General features: G+C 36.0%; 1 protein-coding gene across 6 annotated transcripts in view; it reads right to left on the bottom strand.

The window, feature by feature from the left end:
* Window positions 1–15,770, bottom strand: part of wge (BAH domain and coiled-coil containing protein winged eye) — a 360,478-nt gene that overhangs the window by 12,194 nt on the left and 332,514 nt on the right. For 4 of the 6 annotated variants that reach the window (XM_076621851.1, XM_076621843.1, XM_076621863.1 and 1 more), the window contains 9 exons: window positions 13,354–14,130; window positions 9,705–11,779; window positions 8,929–9,217; window positions 7,679–7,906; window positions 5,471–5,785; window positions 4,011–4,418; window positions 3,701–3,929; window positions 2,493–2,907; window positions 950–1,553 (listed from right to left, as the gene is read on the bottom strand). In XM_076621851.1, coding sequence (XP_076477966.1) covers window positions 950–1,553; window positions 2,493–2,907; window positions 3,701–3,929; window positions 4,011–4,418; window positions 5,471–5,785; window positions 7,679–7,906; window positions 8,929–9,217; window positions 9,705–11,779; window positions 13,354–14,130 — 5,340 coding nt within the window. The remainder of the gene's footprint in view (window positions 1–949; window positions 1,554–2,492; window positions 2,908–3,700; window positions 3,930–4,010; window positions 4,419–5,470; window positions 5,786–7,678; window positions 7,907–8,928; window positions 9,218–9,704; window positions 11,780–13,353; window positions 14,131–15,770) is intronic. The other 2 variants (XM_076621855.1, XM_076621857.1) reach the window with 2 other exon arrangements.

Raw genomic sequence — 15,770 nt, 5'->3', positions numbered from 1 at the left:
TTCGTTTGAACAGATTTCATTAATATAAGAGGAAAAGTTAAAAAGTTAAACGTTCGAGGCTCGTGTCTTGCAGTGTAGAAAATTTCTATAACGATACTGATACTGATATAACAATTGTGGCATAGTGAAAGATAAAGACTGGTAGTTTTACTGTTGGGGACTTGTGTGTGGATGTGAATTACGTGGAATGACATTTTCACTTGCGCTATTAGTCTTTTTTCGCTATTTTTATCTTTCTTTGATTATTTGTTCTTTTGCTTTTTATTTGCAATTGAATTATTTGTTTGAGTTTTTTTTACTGTTTTGAGATAATATGAGAATAAAATATGGAGAACGTTACGGTACATGTACATGTATGGTGTATGTATGGTAAAACATATAGTAAATGTATGTATGTTAAAAATCTTATGTGCGTGTAAAATGCTTTTTGAGAATGTGTCTGTCCTTAAAGTATTCTTTCTGCAGCGTGCTCGCGTTTATCAAACTGTGCAACTTAATTATCTGTTATCAGCCACAAATTTGAAATTACTTCTGCCGAAACTGTCTATCGAATTAACACATTTCTTTCAGCAGAAACAATTTTATTATAGATAACAATGTTTTCTTCGATATCTGCTTTCTTCTTATTGTTCTAACCACGCCAAAACTTGCAGAAACGTAATAATTAAAGAGATGCAAGAGTGATAACAAATCTCTATTGTTTCAAAGTATAGTGGCTGCAGAACATATTCGCACGTCGTACTTATCATAGTCACTACATACTAATCAATTAACTCCAAGTACACAAGTAACGATATTTCGTATCGTTGAGTAATAATTTCGTATGACTATTCAAAATTTGATACTATACGAATGATATGTAAAATCTGATAGAAAGACTCTTCATTAAAGAATAGGAATAATTTTTCTAGTTAGTGTGATTATTTAAAACATCCCATGATATTCTTACCGGGTACTTCAAATTCTTCGGGCAACCCACGGTCTCCTCAGGATGATAGAACCACTTCACCTTCACGATCATATTGGAACTTGAAGTTTCCCACATGGATTCGATGCGCCCGATGTAGGGTCTATCGGGTCTGCCAGTCGACAGAAAGACCGCACTGTCACCGATCTGGATCGTCTCGCTACCTCGTTGAATAGCTCGGAAGAATTGTTTCTTGGCTCTTCCCTTGGCACCGGGTCGTCTGTAACCTTTTCCAGCCCAGCCCCACAATTGTCTCGCTGGCAAGAAAGCTGCCATTTTGCTTCGACTTTCCACCGATTCCTGTCGTTCACGCACTTTCGACTTTTTGTCCGTTTTCTTCGGTTTTTCGGGTTTTTCGGGTTTTTCGGGTTTCTCGGATTTCTCGGGTTTTTCGGGTTTCTCGGGTTTCTCCTCGCGAATAGGTTCTTTGATTGGTTCCGGGGCTACTTCTTCTTGCGCTACTGGTTCTTCTTGGACTTGGACTTGGACTTGGACTTGGACTGGTTCTTCTTCGCATTCTACTGTGGCTACCGTTTCCTTGGGCAGTTCTTCTTCGCTCTTCTGCCCGCAACAACTTTCCCCACTGCTAAGAGGCATTTAAAAACATTCGAATTAAGATCGAAAAAGTAGTGTAGAGATATATTGCTTTAGTTTTATTTTATTTATTTACTTATTTATTTTATTACAAATCCTTCAATATTTTTCTATTCATTTATAAATTTCATTGCGCGAAACGAGAGTAATAAAGAAGTATGAAAGAAACATCTTCCAGTTTGATTAAATTTTTAACCCTCCCGCTGCGATGCGCTCAGAAAGGAATTGCTCTTTGAGCAGCCAGCGGGACAATGGGAGATCGGTCGCGCGGATGGCACGATGCTCCGAAAAAGATACTGTGACTGAGCGCCTATAGGCGCTGTTCGCAGCAAAAAGGTTGATTAACCCATTAAGAGCTAGATAATTGTTGAAAGTATGATTTAATAACTTTAGTGAAAAATCGAACCATCGAGTTGCTGTACGGATGTTGGAAAGATAGTATAGCGTGTGCCTTGGTATATTTTGGATAGACAATTAAGTCATTACAATTTTCTGCTGTAATAACAATAGTAAAATATAGAATTTAAAAAAGGGGGGGTTATAACTGAAACACCCGTTAACTCTACGTTTGCCCTTAATGAGTTAATGTCTTATGTTTTTCATTTATATTAATAATGATACAATAAATTTCCTTGATAATAGTATTTTTAGACTGAATAAATCTTGTTGTATAACTATATTTAATAATTTAAAAAATATCAAAGGCATATTGCAATAAAATCTTTTCAATTAATTTATAGTTTATTTCGTATTTACTTATATTTACGCATATCCTACTGTCATTGACAAGAATTATAGATCTCAAATTGTTATCGAATAAATATAGATTTTTAATACTTTCAAACGGCGATTCAAAACAAACCTTCTTATATATAAAAAAAATTAAAAAATTAATCCAATGTACCAGAATTTAACACGAAAAAGAACAAACCTAATGTGACTTCCTTCGCTGCTGTGATGACTATGCCTGTGCTTGTGTTTACGATGTTTTCTGTGCCTATGTTTTCTATGTTCTTCGCAACATTTGTGCCTTCTGTGCTTCTTCTTCCCTTCCTGAGCCTCCTGCAATCTCTTTAATTTGTCTTTTCTCCTTTTCTTCATCCGTTTCCTTTCGCGATATTCTTCCAAGACTTTTGCATCTACGTCATCCACCTTCTGTCGATCCAGGGACTGTGCGTCAGTTGGGGAAACGTAACAACTCGTTGTGGATAAAACAGGAGTCAACGCGTTATTCGCATTCGTGGAAGTAGAAGGTTGACTGTTACTGGAAGAGCGTTTATCCTCCGTCGACATTGACGTTTGTCGTCGACGTTTTCCCAACGACAACAGGGGATTGGGATCATATTCTATAATTTGATAAAAAATTCGATATACATGAGTATGTTCAGATGATACAGAAATTGTTAAATACTATAAATACATATATGTGAAATTTCATTCAATTTCGTGAAAACTATCTGAGAACAAATACTTTATATACGTATATGTATATAACTGAAGTTCAAGCAATAGAAGCTTTCACCGATTCTCCCAACTAGGTATTGCTTGTGCAAATAAGTGGATTTAATCGATAGAAATTCAGTTAACCTGGTACTAAATGAAAGTTCCGTTTGAATAAATTGAGTTCAATTTTATACTGTTTAGAAATACAATTTTAACGATGGTAGATTTCGTGGTGCTCGTACACAAAAGTCAACACTAATAATCCAAGAAAATTCCAAAAAGTTAAAAGAAATCCTTAAACCATTCCAATACAGTAATTTAAAATTCCCAAAGAAAAATGTATTTTAAAAACCAGTAATCTTTAGAATATCCCAGCCAATACCATAAAAATTTCAAAACTGAATTTCAAATTCGCATCTCTGAATTCAAATCTGCGTAAGTAGTTATTAGTTGTCCGAAAAGCGTCTTTCTTATACAGACACGTCTTTTACGACGATGCACCTTCATACAAACGTGGAACACAAGTCTGTGAAATGTCGCGGTGTTTATCTCGACAGAACAGAATGGATCGTACGTAATTCGACAAAATAATATAAAACAAAAAATTATTCTATCTATTATTATATCTATTATTTTCTCATAAAACGAAAAAAACTTTTTGGACAACCTAATACATTAGAAAACATCCAAACTTACCGACAACTGGATAATCAGGCTGCAACAGTCTAATGTCATCTAAAGCTATCCTGCCGCTATCCCCGTCATCAAACTCCACGCTAACAAACTTCTCATCGAGCTCAGGGTCAGGTTCCGATGGTTCGACCGAGGTACCCGGATACAAGCAACGATATTGCTGGCTCCAGTAGGCGCATAATCTCGTGCCAGGCGGTAGCTCTTTCGTGGAAGTGGGACAGACCTCGACGATCTGTAAACAGTAACGGAAAACAGGAACATGAGCCCTCTATACGGACGAAAGATAGAGTAAAATAAATCAACGTTAATTTACCGCGTCTCGTAGAATCTCTTCTCTGGAATGGATGTGAGGCCTGTTGCCCCGTTCGCCGTCCAGCGTGATCGCATAAACGTCAGGCGCCTGAACCGCGCTCAGCCTTCCGGCGTAAAATAGACCACCCATCGCAGTTAAGACCCTCAACTGGTCTATAGCCAAGTGCGCCGACGTTAATTTGCATTTGTTCACATTCTCCGTCTTCTCCGCTCGGGCAGCCTTCGCGCATTCCTTGCACTCTTTGCACTCGAGCGACTTTCGACGTTTTGACTCTCTCTTGTCTCGATCGCTCAACTTATGTCGCGATGGCGATGACGAACTGGACTTCCGCTTCTTCTTCTTCGATTTCTCGTGTTTGTTTTTCTCGGGTTCGTTTTCGGCAGGTTCGGCCGTGTCCACTGGGATTTCCTAATGAATCAGAGAGTAGATTACAGTGGATGAAATATTGGTAGTGTGGCGGCACTTGACAGTAAACTTCCCAACAGTTTACGTCGCGTGACGCACGGCACAAAGACCCTATACCTGCGGACAAGATGATCGTACCGAATATTTCCAGCTAGCCTAATGACCGCTATAAATCTTAGGATTTATTTTAGCTAAGGTTCCCCAAAGAGACAAACAGTCTTTGTTTATCAATCTCGAAGTCGACCACCTATCACGGGGACACACGAGAAATCTGCTATCTCTCACGTATGATGCTTCCCGCTAGCAACACCCTCTCAAGGGCAGCTAGCATCCTTTTCCAACGACCAACGCGAATTAGCCAATAAACATTAACGTACATTTCCCTCACTTTCCGAACCAAAGCTTTTCTCAACGAATCCGATGCCTTCGCATCCTTAGACACATCCCAACGCAGTCTTCCTCCGCAGCAGCATCGCGACAAAAAGTCAGTCTATTACCGCGAGTCAACATATCACGATCGTTATACTTACACGGTTCGAGTCGAATAATTATCTAAGCTCTCGACATCTCGTGCAATCATTGTCCGCACTCGCAGCGCATCTCGAATCGTAGCTATCCAAGCTCTATCTTATAACCGCGCATTCGCGAACCGAATATAATCGCGAATCCTGCGTCAAGTGTACTCATTGACATTAGAGTGAATAAACATTTATCGTTCAATAAATCTGAGTTTTCCTTCCGACCCTATCACGACATATCACCTCAGTAGGAATGGCGTTTGATTATAGTGGAATTTGTATTTCTTGAAGAAGCGGTGAATGGTGGAAGATATATTAATTATACTACTTTCTCTAAAAAATTTTACATATAAATTCTGTATAACTTTATCTCAATTATTAACCCTCAAAAAATATCCTATTTACGTACTCTGAAATTGTATTCGTATATCTATAAGATCAATTTTTGGGAGGGGGTAATTCTTTTTCTCTTTCTTTTTTTTCTATTAATGTCTAATGTTGAATAGTTTGATAATTGAATCTTTCTCTTTACGTTACCTTCACTGGTTCCTCCGCGATGGTTTCTGGCGATATATTTTCAGTGACACTGCTGGTTTCGTCATCTTCCCACGTCTTCACCTTCGCTTCAGCTTTCAATTTCGGCTTCATCTTGCTTTGTTTATCCAATTTCACTTCTTGACTTAATTTTGCCTTTTCCGCGATAATGGAGCTGATCACATTCTTATTGTGTAAAGGAGTTTGTTTCGCTGGTTTCGGCTTTGATTTTGTCGATTTGTGACTCTTGGAAGAAGATTTTATGGAAGATAGCCCAGTCTTGAACGGTAGTGGAGTATAACCAGTTTTTCCCACATACTGTTTATACAAATAAAATGAAATTATGCCTCATGTGTAATAACAAAATAATTATATATTAGAAAATATAATATTAGATCGTCCGGAAAGTTCTTTCGCGTTCGCCGCTCAGTGCCTTACCTCGTTCTGCTTAAGTAAACAAACCACTCTACCGTCAATCGTGTGATCATTAGTTATCCTCTGGTGAGGCAAGAGAACAGTTCTCGATGTTAGTAGAAAGTGTATTGAGTGTCTTTTGCGTGGTGAAAGATGGAAGACCAAAAGATGCATTTTCGTCATGTTATGTTTCACTGCTTTAACACGTTGACTGCCACGCGTGTTTTTAATGAAATCTCTTTCAGGCCACGCGTGCCGCAGTACCAAGCTTTCTCTGTTAGGTATTCTCATCGCACACAATGTATGTCTACAGCTTGCAGAGAAACTTTTCTACCAAGAACGAACATTGCACATTGTAAACCATTTTCGTATTACTTTTATAACAATTCAATAGTATTATTATTTCCTCTGGAATATCTTTTCAAATACCTACGACGACCCTTCGCAAGTAGTCAAATAAGCGCCACCCGAATACGGGTGATGCGGCGCTACCGAAAACTTTGCTGTCACCCGAATACAGGTGTCATGGCAGTCAACATGTTACAAAAGACAGTACGCCTAAAAACGCTGCAAAGGAGATTTGTGACGTTTATGGTGATCGGTCTACAACTGTTCAAACAATCTGGAATTTAGAAGGTTTAGAGCCGAAAATTTTAATCTGAAAGATGAAGATTGCAGCGAATGTCCATCCACCACTAATAATGACCTTATCAAGACCTACCTCGATGAAAACCCAAGGTCTAGTATTTGTGAGATAGCAGATGCTTTAAACATTCCGTGAACAACGATTCATGAACATTTAACAAAGCTTTGGTACGTTGATTGCTACGAAGTGTGGGCCCCCAGGAACTGACGGAGAGCAATCTCCTGAATCGAATCTCGACATGCGATTTGTTAATTCAACGCGACAAAAGAGAGCCATTTTTAAAGAAATTAATTACTGGAGATGAAAGTTAGATTCTCTACGACGACACTGCGCGCAAGCGATCTTGGTCGAATCGACATAAGCGTTCTCCAACGGTAGCAAGACCTGGATTTCACCCGAAGAAGGTGCTGCTTTTAATTTGCTAAGACTGGAAGGGTATCCTCTACTACGAATTCCGTAAGAGCAAACGATCAACAGTGAAAAATATTGCACCCAATTCGAAAAACTTAAGGAAGCCGTTATCACAAAACGTGGAGAAGTGGTGTCGTGTTCCACCACGATAACGCGAGGTCACATGTTTCTTTAGCAGTGCGAACGAGACTTCTAGAGTTTGATTGGAATGTTTTATCACACCCTCCATACTCTCCAGATCTTGCATCATCGGACTATTATTTATTTCTCTCCCTAAAGAATTTTCTTCGCAATAGAAGATTCAAATAAGTAAACGAAGTGAAAAACGGCCTCGAAGAATATTTTAAAAGTAAGCCAAGAGAATTTTGGAAAAATGGCATTATGAGACTCCCGGAGAGATGACAAAAGATGGTAGAAGAGAAAGGACCATACATTATTTCAGAAGAGTAGGAAATATATTTTGTACTTACCTCCTATTAAAAAAAACGAAAAGAACTTTCTGGACAACCTAATAATTACGTATTATATTATTCTAAAATTATAGTTCGTAATGAAATTATTTTATAATTGCAGTATTATGAAATAAGATAGAACGTTGTGTATGATAAATATAATAAAATCAAAATTCATATATCTTTCTCTATACTGTATTGCATATATTTTATAAATATAGTGTATTCAGATATATTTTATAAATATATCTGAAGCATTTAATAAACAAATCTAGAAGCAAAACTCACTTTTGTTTGAAGATGCCTATTCTTCGACAAAAGATAGCCCACCAAAGAACTTTTGCTCTTAGGTTTCTTAGCAACTATCGTTTCCGTAAGGTGTCTGACACCTCCGGATGAGCACATTAACTTCCTGGGTCGACCAACCTTCCGTTTCTTCGATGCTGAACTAGAACTCGCGATAGTAGGTGCTGGAGATGATGTATCATATCCAAGTTGCATACATTTGTCAGAGATCTGATGACATTTATTAGAAAAAGATTCTTTACTTATACACATATGTTATAGTCTCCTTAGCTTCTTATATTTAATACTTAGTCAGCCGAATAGGAGATCTCCCCGCTTTAAAATACATTGCTGCATGACCGATCGGGGAGATATCCCGTTTTGAGCTTGGCAACGCGTTCTATTTCTTTTATTAACCAATTTAGTGCTGCTGAACTTAACTGATACATTTCAATTATGAGATATTCATTCCTACTAATCTTAATGTTTAATTGTCATAAAAATATTCGAAATTTTAAAATTAATGAAATTAATAAAACGTATCACATAAATGAAGTATATCAATAAAGATCTTAATTACCATGACAATATAATCAATATATGTTATATATATATGATATATAATATTATGTTTATATATATATACTAAAATTTATATACAAAATATATATATATATAATATATATATATATGTATTATATATATTATATATATATATAATACATATAATATATATAATAATATATATAATACATTATAACTATACTTATATATATATATTATTATATATATATTATATATATTATTATATATATATATTATATATATATTATTACTTATATATATATAATATATATATATATAATACTTATATATATATAATATATATATATAAGTATAGTTATAATGTATTATATATATTATTATATATATTATATGTATTATATATATATATAATACATTATAACTATTTTTAATTTGAGCATTACAGATAAGCAATTTTTCGTCATTATTCTTTATCATTAAAATAAATCTTTTCTTATTTTCTAATGTTTCTCCTTTTTTCTTAACAATTTCTCGCGTTTTAATTTGGTATCTTAGTTCGTCAAAAATAACAGAATTGCCCTCACTTCTAAAATTTTGAATTATAATTACAAATATAAACTGTTAAAGTTTTATTAGTTTTTAATTATTTAATAGTCTGCTTCTGTCTTTTCTGTTGTTTTGTTTTTCATAGTTAGTGTTCGATTTACCCGTCCTGCGCCTTTCTCGTCGTCCTCTTGCGGCAATTTGTTTGATGGTAGTACGGTGACTGGCGAAGCAACTGGTGCAACGGGCATGGGAATACTTGGTATACTATCCAGTAATTTAATGTGGCTCCTTTGTTCACCCAGTTTTACCAAATTCACATTACATCTTGGCATTGCTAGGACAGCTGAAGCTAATGGCTGCGGAGCTCCATCGGACGGTTGCGATGGAGATTTGTTGGGTGAAGACGTCGATTCTAGCGTAGGTGGGGATGTGAGGAGACCGTGATCGGAACTGTAAACATTATTAATAGTGGTTTATTAATCGTTTTTACGGTAACTCAATGATTTTCTATTAAAATTTTAATCAAGGTTTTTTTCTATTAAATTATTCAAGAAATCTTGCAGTAAGAAAATTATTCTGCATATATATATTTATAAACCATATTTTTTTCAAACTATAAAAATTGTCTTAGTCGTTACGAGAAAGGAACGATCCTACGTGAAAAAGTAAGTTAATAATGTGAAACAAAATCTTTTTACATTAATCTCTGATAAAGAGTTTCATATAAGACTTCGTTTGTGAAAGTATGAAGTGGTGAAATTTTGTTATCTAGAAATATATAATTAAATGCATGCATATATAATGATTTTTCAAATGATATACTATAAAAAATACTTTAAGCATATACACTTTAACATAAATATATGAAATAGCAAAATTTATATCTACGTAAATACATTTAAAATGATTTAATAATAAAGTATAGAATTTGACTTACTTAGAAGAATGGCTCTTCTTGCGCGGTCTTCCAGGACTCTTCTTTTCGTCTTTCTTCGGGATCAATTTAGACAATTCCTTCTGCTTTTCTCTATATTGTCTTTGAATGTCAGCCAACCTGACTCTCATGTCAAGTTCCATGGCATCCATATTCGGCCAGTCTGCGTCATTATCAATGTGCCCTTTTCTAGCGATAAACTTCTTTGCGTCTAGTTTTGCTTGCAAATTTCTATAATCGTGACAATCTCGATTTTCTACCAAGATATGTCTTCTTTCCTCATATTTGCAATCTTCGTCGTTCTCCACCATTTTATCATCCGCACACATCTTTTCGTCGTACATTTCAACATCAGAATCCGATAAATTATCATCAATAGATTCCTTGCTGCTATAAGATTCACTCCTATGATACTGTTCGTATGCCTTTCTTTCATACTCCTCAAAATCTTCTTTTCTTTCATAGTTTACATTATTGCAAGGACTACTAGTACCAAGGGGAGCGTCTTTTAATACATCATTCTCTTCATCATCGGTGCAAATATCGTCTTCTTCGGAAAAATCTATGCTTCCTCTCGTATTCTCAGTCGTCATAGACACAATTCTTTCTCGCTCATTTTCATCGTACTGTTGATCAAAATCATCATCTTCGGAATATGAGTCGTATTTAAATTCCTCATCTTCCAACTCGCCATCGGTTTTGAGCCTCTTGAGGTTTTCGGAATTTTCTTCCACGTATTTTCTCTTTTCCGATGTCTTTGTTTCATTTTCTGGGACATTCGCTCTGCCCAGGTTCAATAGTAGTCTACCAGCATGAGATATTTCTTCGGAACTCTCCAGATTCGACCTCCGGGGAGTTCTATCCCCTACTTCCTCCATAAATCTTTGCTCTGCCAAAGCACACAACACCCCCAAAGGGCTGTTCTCGTTGTTGTTGTGGCTGAGGCGCTCTTCCAGAGGAAAAATTATCCTGCCCCTGATAGCCGATCTCTCTAATTCAGATTTTCTATTGCCGTTTGATCTCAAGCGTTCCAACTCCTCGATACTGTTCGACAGCAATTCCAATCCGCTAATATCAACTATAGGTCTCGGTTTAGGATTAATCATTAATCTAGATTTGGGAGTTTCATTATTAAACGTCAAGGCCGCCGAGTTTTCTAACGGTTCCAATTTTCCTTTTTTAGGCGTCACCGTGTTATTGTTCGTGCATTGCATTTCCACTTCACAGACCTCGGGCGGCGAGACATTCTCCTTTTTCACGACAGGTTCTTTATCGTCGTTTAACTTCGTATTATCGTTATTGTTTCTCGTGTCGTTATTATTGTGTGGGAAGTGGTTTCTGGACAGGGGATGCTTGCTACTCGTAGGAGAATCGCAAGGATGTTCGGTCGTTGTTACGTAATTAGGAACATCCTGAGAATCTTTAGCCGAACGAGCATTTTCCGAAAAAGATACCTCAAGTTCTCGTGCCACTTCATATTTTTCCATGAACTGAGAGTTCTCGCAGGATCTTAGAATGTGTTTTTTCAAACCGTTTTCTAGTTTTCTCGGTGTTGTTTCTGAATGTTTCCTTGAACGAAGATTTTCTGCGTTCTTATCCTTCGAGTCGTCCACTTTTTGGGGAGTCGTCTCTTGTAAAGCTGCAGCTGCGTTCTTCTTCAGCTTCTCCACCACGTTTTCGATTCCAGGATGAGACTTTTCAACAATGTGCCTCTTGGACAGGTCCTGGCACTTTGGTTTTTCCATGGTTGAAGTTGGTTCGCATCTGTATGAATAATCTTCATACATTGCTTCATCTGCTTCCTGTTTGATCACGACTGGTTCGACCACCTGTTCGTCACAATCGATGTTCGGCATATCGAACGACTTCACAATGATCTGTGGACGCGGAACGATTGCCTGCGATCGCTCGTCCCTGCTCTTCTCACAACTTTCGTAATTCGGATCGATCTCCATTTTTGATTCTTTCGGATCCTCCGATAGTTTTGGACTTTGATTGATTTCTGGCGTTTCGACCGAAGAATTTGCATGTTTGTGCAACTCAGTCGCCGACATTTCCTCTGGTTTAGGTAATTCGGCCTGTAAAATGTAACGTGATTGTTATTGAAAGTTGTGTAAAATTGATACTTTGTAATTTCTTATCGGTCGATGAAATCGAATGATTTTAACACTTAGCCAACCGAATAGGGAGATTTTCCTTCTGCGAAATACATCGCTGCGTGACCGAACAGGGAGATTTCCTTTTCTGACTTTAGCAACGCGTTTTTTTTTTTTTTTTTATTAACCAATTTAGTGTTGTTAAACTTAATTAAAAAGATGCACTATCAGTTATTCGAACGATATCACAATGGAAAAAATATTAAAATGCATTATGAATTTTTAATTAAGTTCAAATCGTATTATTTATCTTTAGTCATCTTTAATGTTTTTAATTCTACCTATATTTTTTATACTTTTAATATATACTATCAATTTGATGTTTTGCATAAACAATATGTAAAATCATTAAACAAAATTATCACCGCAAAATATAAGTGACCACTTAAATAATTTTTAAACTTCTTTGTTTTTTAAATAGTGAAAATTAATCCTCGATATTTGGAAAAATGCGCGCTGGACAGCGTATGGGTTGACATGTCCGAGCGCGGTGGAAGCGTATAACTCGCTGTGGCGCGCGCGGTTGGCTAAGTGTTAATAATTACATTGCATTTGGTTTATTCTTTTCATAAAGAGTAACGTTGAGAGACTCATGGTCTCATAAGATATTTCTTATTTAAGTTCAATGATAGTTATGAAATAATCAATTTTATCTTTTATAAGCGTTATATGTTCATATAAGCTAAACAGTGTGGTATAAAAAAGTTACTCTTTCCATTTTTTTTTCATTAATATCGAGAGTTGACTATCGTATTATATATATTAACAAATAACATTATTTTGCACATTAATTTTTTTCATCTAATAATCAAAAAATTTTATACTTTTCTTTTTTATCGATATCGAGCGTCGACTGACTATCACGCGATATTTTATACAAGAAACGAAAGATGTTTCTCTATATGTCGATGTCACTGTTTCGTTAATATAATAACATATAATCGAATTACTAAACAAGTGACATGTTAAAAACCTCCAATTTTCAGGTATAATGTATTATTCTATATTATTGTTTTTACTTTATATCTAACAAAAAATACGTCACATATGCGTATACAAACAATATTTTGTTAGTGATCCTCGAAAGCTAAAAATCATTCAATAATGTAAAATATTATTGAAAATATTATTAATCTAAAATAAAGTAAAGCGCAGAAGAAAAAGAAGAAAATTATTCATTACTAAATAATTATAATTGATCATCTTTTACTTTCTATAAAAAAATTTTCTATAAAAAAAAATTTCCCGAAAAATATGGTTTTCTTAGTTATGCCATTCTTCTAATAAATCAACGATGACGAAAATCAAATAACACTCGCAGCATAAAATTTCATATTAAACGTGAATTATCATTATAATCAAATATATTACTCCTCATAAAGAAAAACAAGATGTTACAACGCGAAACTTCTCGATCTCCAAAAAAAAATTCGCGGCAAATTAACATCTTCGCCTAACGTCGAAAAACAAGAAACAGAAAATTATTTGATTCTTACCTCGCTCTTTTCATCGGCAACCTTCGTATCTGGCTCTTTTTCCTGTTCAGAACCCGCAGTTTCCTGCGCGTAATTCTTCTTCCTGTCTCTGAGTCTATCCAAGGAATGATCTCGTCTTCTTCTAAAGAATTCCAAATTCTCGTGGAAACTATCGCAATTTTCTTCAGTTATTTCAATAATTCTCGAACCAGTTCTCACATCTCGGCATGATATCCTATCCTCGGCAAACTGTTGCTCGCCTTCCTCCTCCATGTGATTTCTATCATCATGTTCCCTATCAATCTGCCGTGTAACCACGTGTTCGATCGTTCTATCGATCGACGTGACGCTTCTACACTCCTTCGTGATAGAATATTTCGGGCAATCTGCCATGTTGATAACAGTATTTTCCGCTTTATCCACTTTACCCACTATGCTACAGACCGCTGGATTTACGGTTGTTGTTGTGGTGGTTATTCGAACAACGTTGCACACCTTCTCCGGCGAGGCAGCCACGATCTCGAAGTTGGTCAAATTCGTCAAGTTGGTAGTGGTAGTGGTTAGGTTGGCAGAATTCTGTAGTTGACAGGGACTCAAACTTTGTTCCTGTTTAACGGATGCCTCGATCAAAGATTGCTCCTGATCCTCGGATTCCGGTGCGTCCGTCTGATTCGACGCGTCTTGTACGCCTACTATCGGCGCCACTTCAGCTGGCTCGATTGCGTGGATCGTCGTCACCTCTGGCGGCGGCGTCAGACACGAGACCGGTGAGGTCGCCTTCGACAGAAACGAATTTCGCTGCAACGCGCAGGATATTCCAGGATCAAATATTGGTGAGTTAGGAAACGGCGAATTTCGGCAAAGTTGGACCAAGCTGGGAAATCGAACTGGGTCAACAATTCCGGACAACTGCCTCGAATTGACTACTTCGGGGGTTTTCAACCGCCATTTGAATCTTTAGGGATCGTTGATTGAATTGATATTTGAACGTAGTATGCGGCACTGATTAAATCTATATTTCTTGACCATTATAATGGAAATTATATACGTTTGTAAATATTAGGCAATGCACTTATAATTTCATGTTTTCGAGACATTTGCACGAGGAGAGTTAATATGAATATAAAATGACATCGTTTTGCTTGTATTTATAAGCGTAATAAGAAGTATAATGCATATCCGAGGCGATATTAATATGTTAGAAAATTATTTGATATAGTTATTCCCATACTTATGAAATTTTCTGATAGACTTTCAAAATTATAGATTTTTGTGATTTCATGTTATGCAAAATATCAATTTGGAAATGTTTTACTATACTTGGAAAAATTATACAAATAAAGTTACTGTTATTAAAAAAAAATCTATAATACATAATGAAATATAATACCCGTGATTTTATTATTCGAAATATTCAATATGTGTATATTATAAATAAACTCTACACTATAAGATATATAAAACATATAAAAATTGATGCCATAGTACCATTCTACAAAGAACAGCAATGAAGTGAGACCATTAAATGATTATGATTTATAATTACACTGATTAATCAAACTAAATGAATGCTAGAAAAGAAACATTAATGATATCTTCTACGTAATTTTACTAAAAAAAAAACAGTGTATTTTTAAATCAAGAAAAATAAGAATAATAAAAACAAACGTGAAGAATAACGTTATTCGCATTCACATTTTCTTTCTGGTATCCAAACGAATAGGGAATGCTAATAAAACATCAATATCGTTCCTCAACGTTGAATACGCACAGGTTAAACACACGATAATCAAATATATTCAACGAAGGTTTCGCTTCTTGTCCGAGCGATCGGTTTGATTGTTTCAAAAATGCTTTGTCCAACTTTGTTACAATTTGCCGCAATGCGTTGCGATATTATAACAGAAAGAACCGAAAGCGAAAGTCTATAGCGTCGTTTCGTATGCAAAGCGTTACATGAAATGGTCGAGATCTGATGAAAATATAGAATTTTCTGAAATGTATTACTGGTTTGATATAATTTCTATTCGATCGCTACAAACGATCAAGATCATTGAAATCGTTACAATTGCAAACAGAACCGTATCACACAGATATAACTATGCAATCTAACTCTCTGAGAGCTATGCACGCGTATATGCTACCAACGAAAACTACCCGTGTGGACTATGGACACATATATATGCGTTTATCAATTTTCTTCGCCTCACTCGCGCTCGAGATTCTTTCATTAGCGTATGAACGATATACGTGTATTTCTCAGCGAACGACAATGAACAACAGAAAAATGAAAGTTGGTTTACCTTCTGTACGTTTCGTGAAAAATACACTTGTTATACTGCGAGAGTTGTGAAGACGTATAATATTTCTTTGCACTCTGTTCCTGCTACGATGGCCTCACGAGCGCAACTAACCGAACTACGACTACGAAGGTACGA

Source organism: Bombus vancouverensis, chromosome 1 (genome assembly GCF_051014615.1).
Source record: "Bombus vancouverensis nearcticus chromosome 1, iyBomVanc1_principal, whole genome shotgun sequence".
NCBI classification, from domain to species: Eukaryota; Metazoa; Arthropoda; class Insecta; order Hymenoptera; family Apidae; genus Bombus; species Bombus vancouverensis.
The sequence above is the reverse complement of the archived record's forward strand: the minus strand, read 5'-3'. Positions and strand labels throughout refer to the sequence as shown.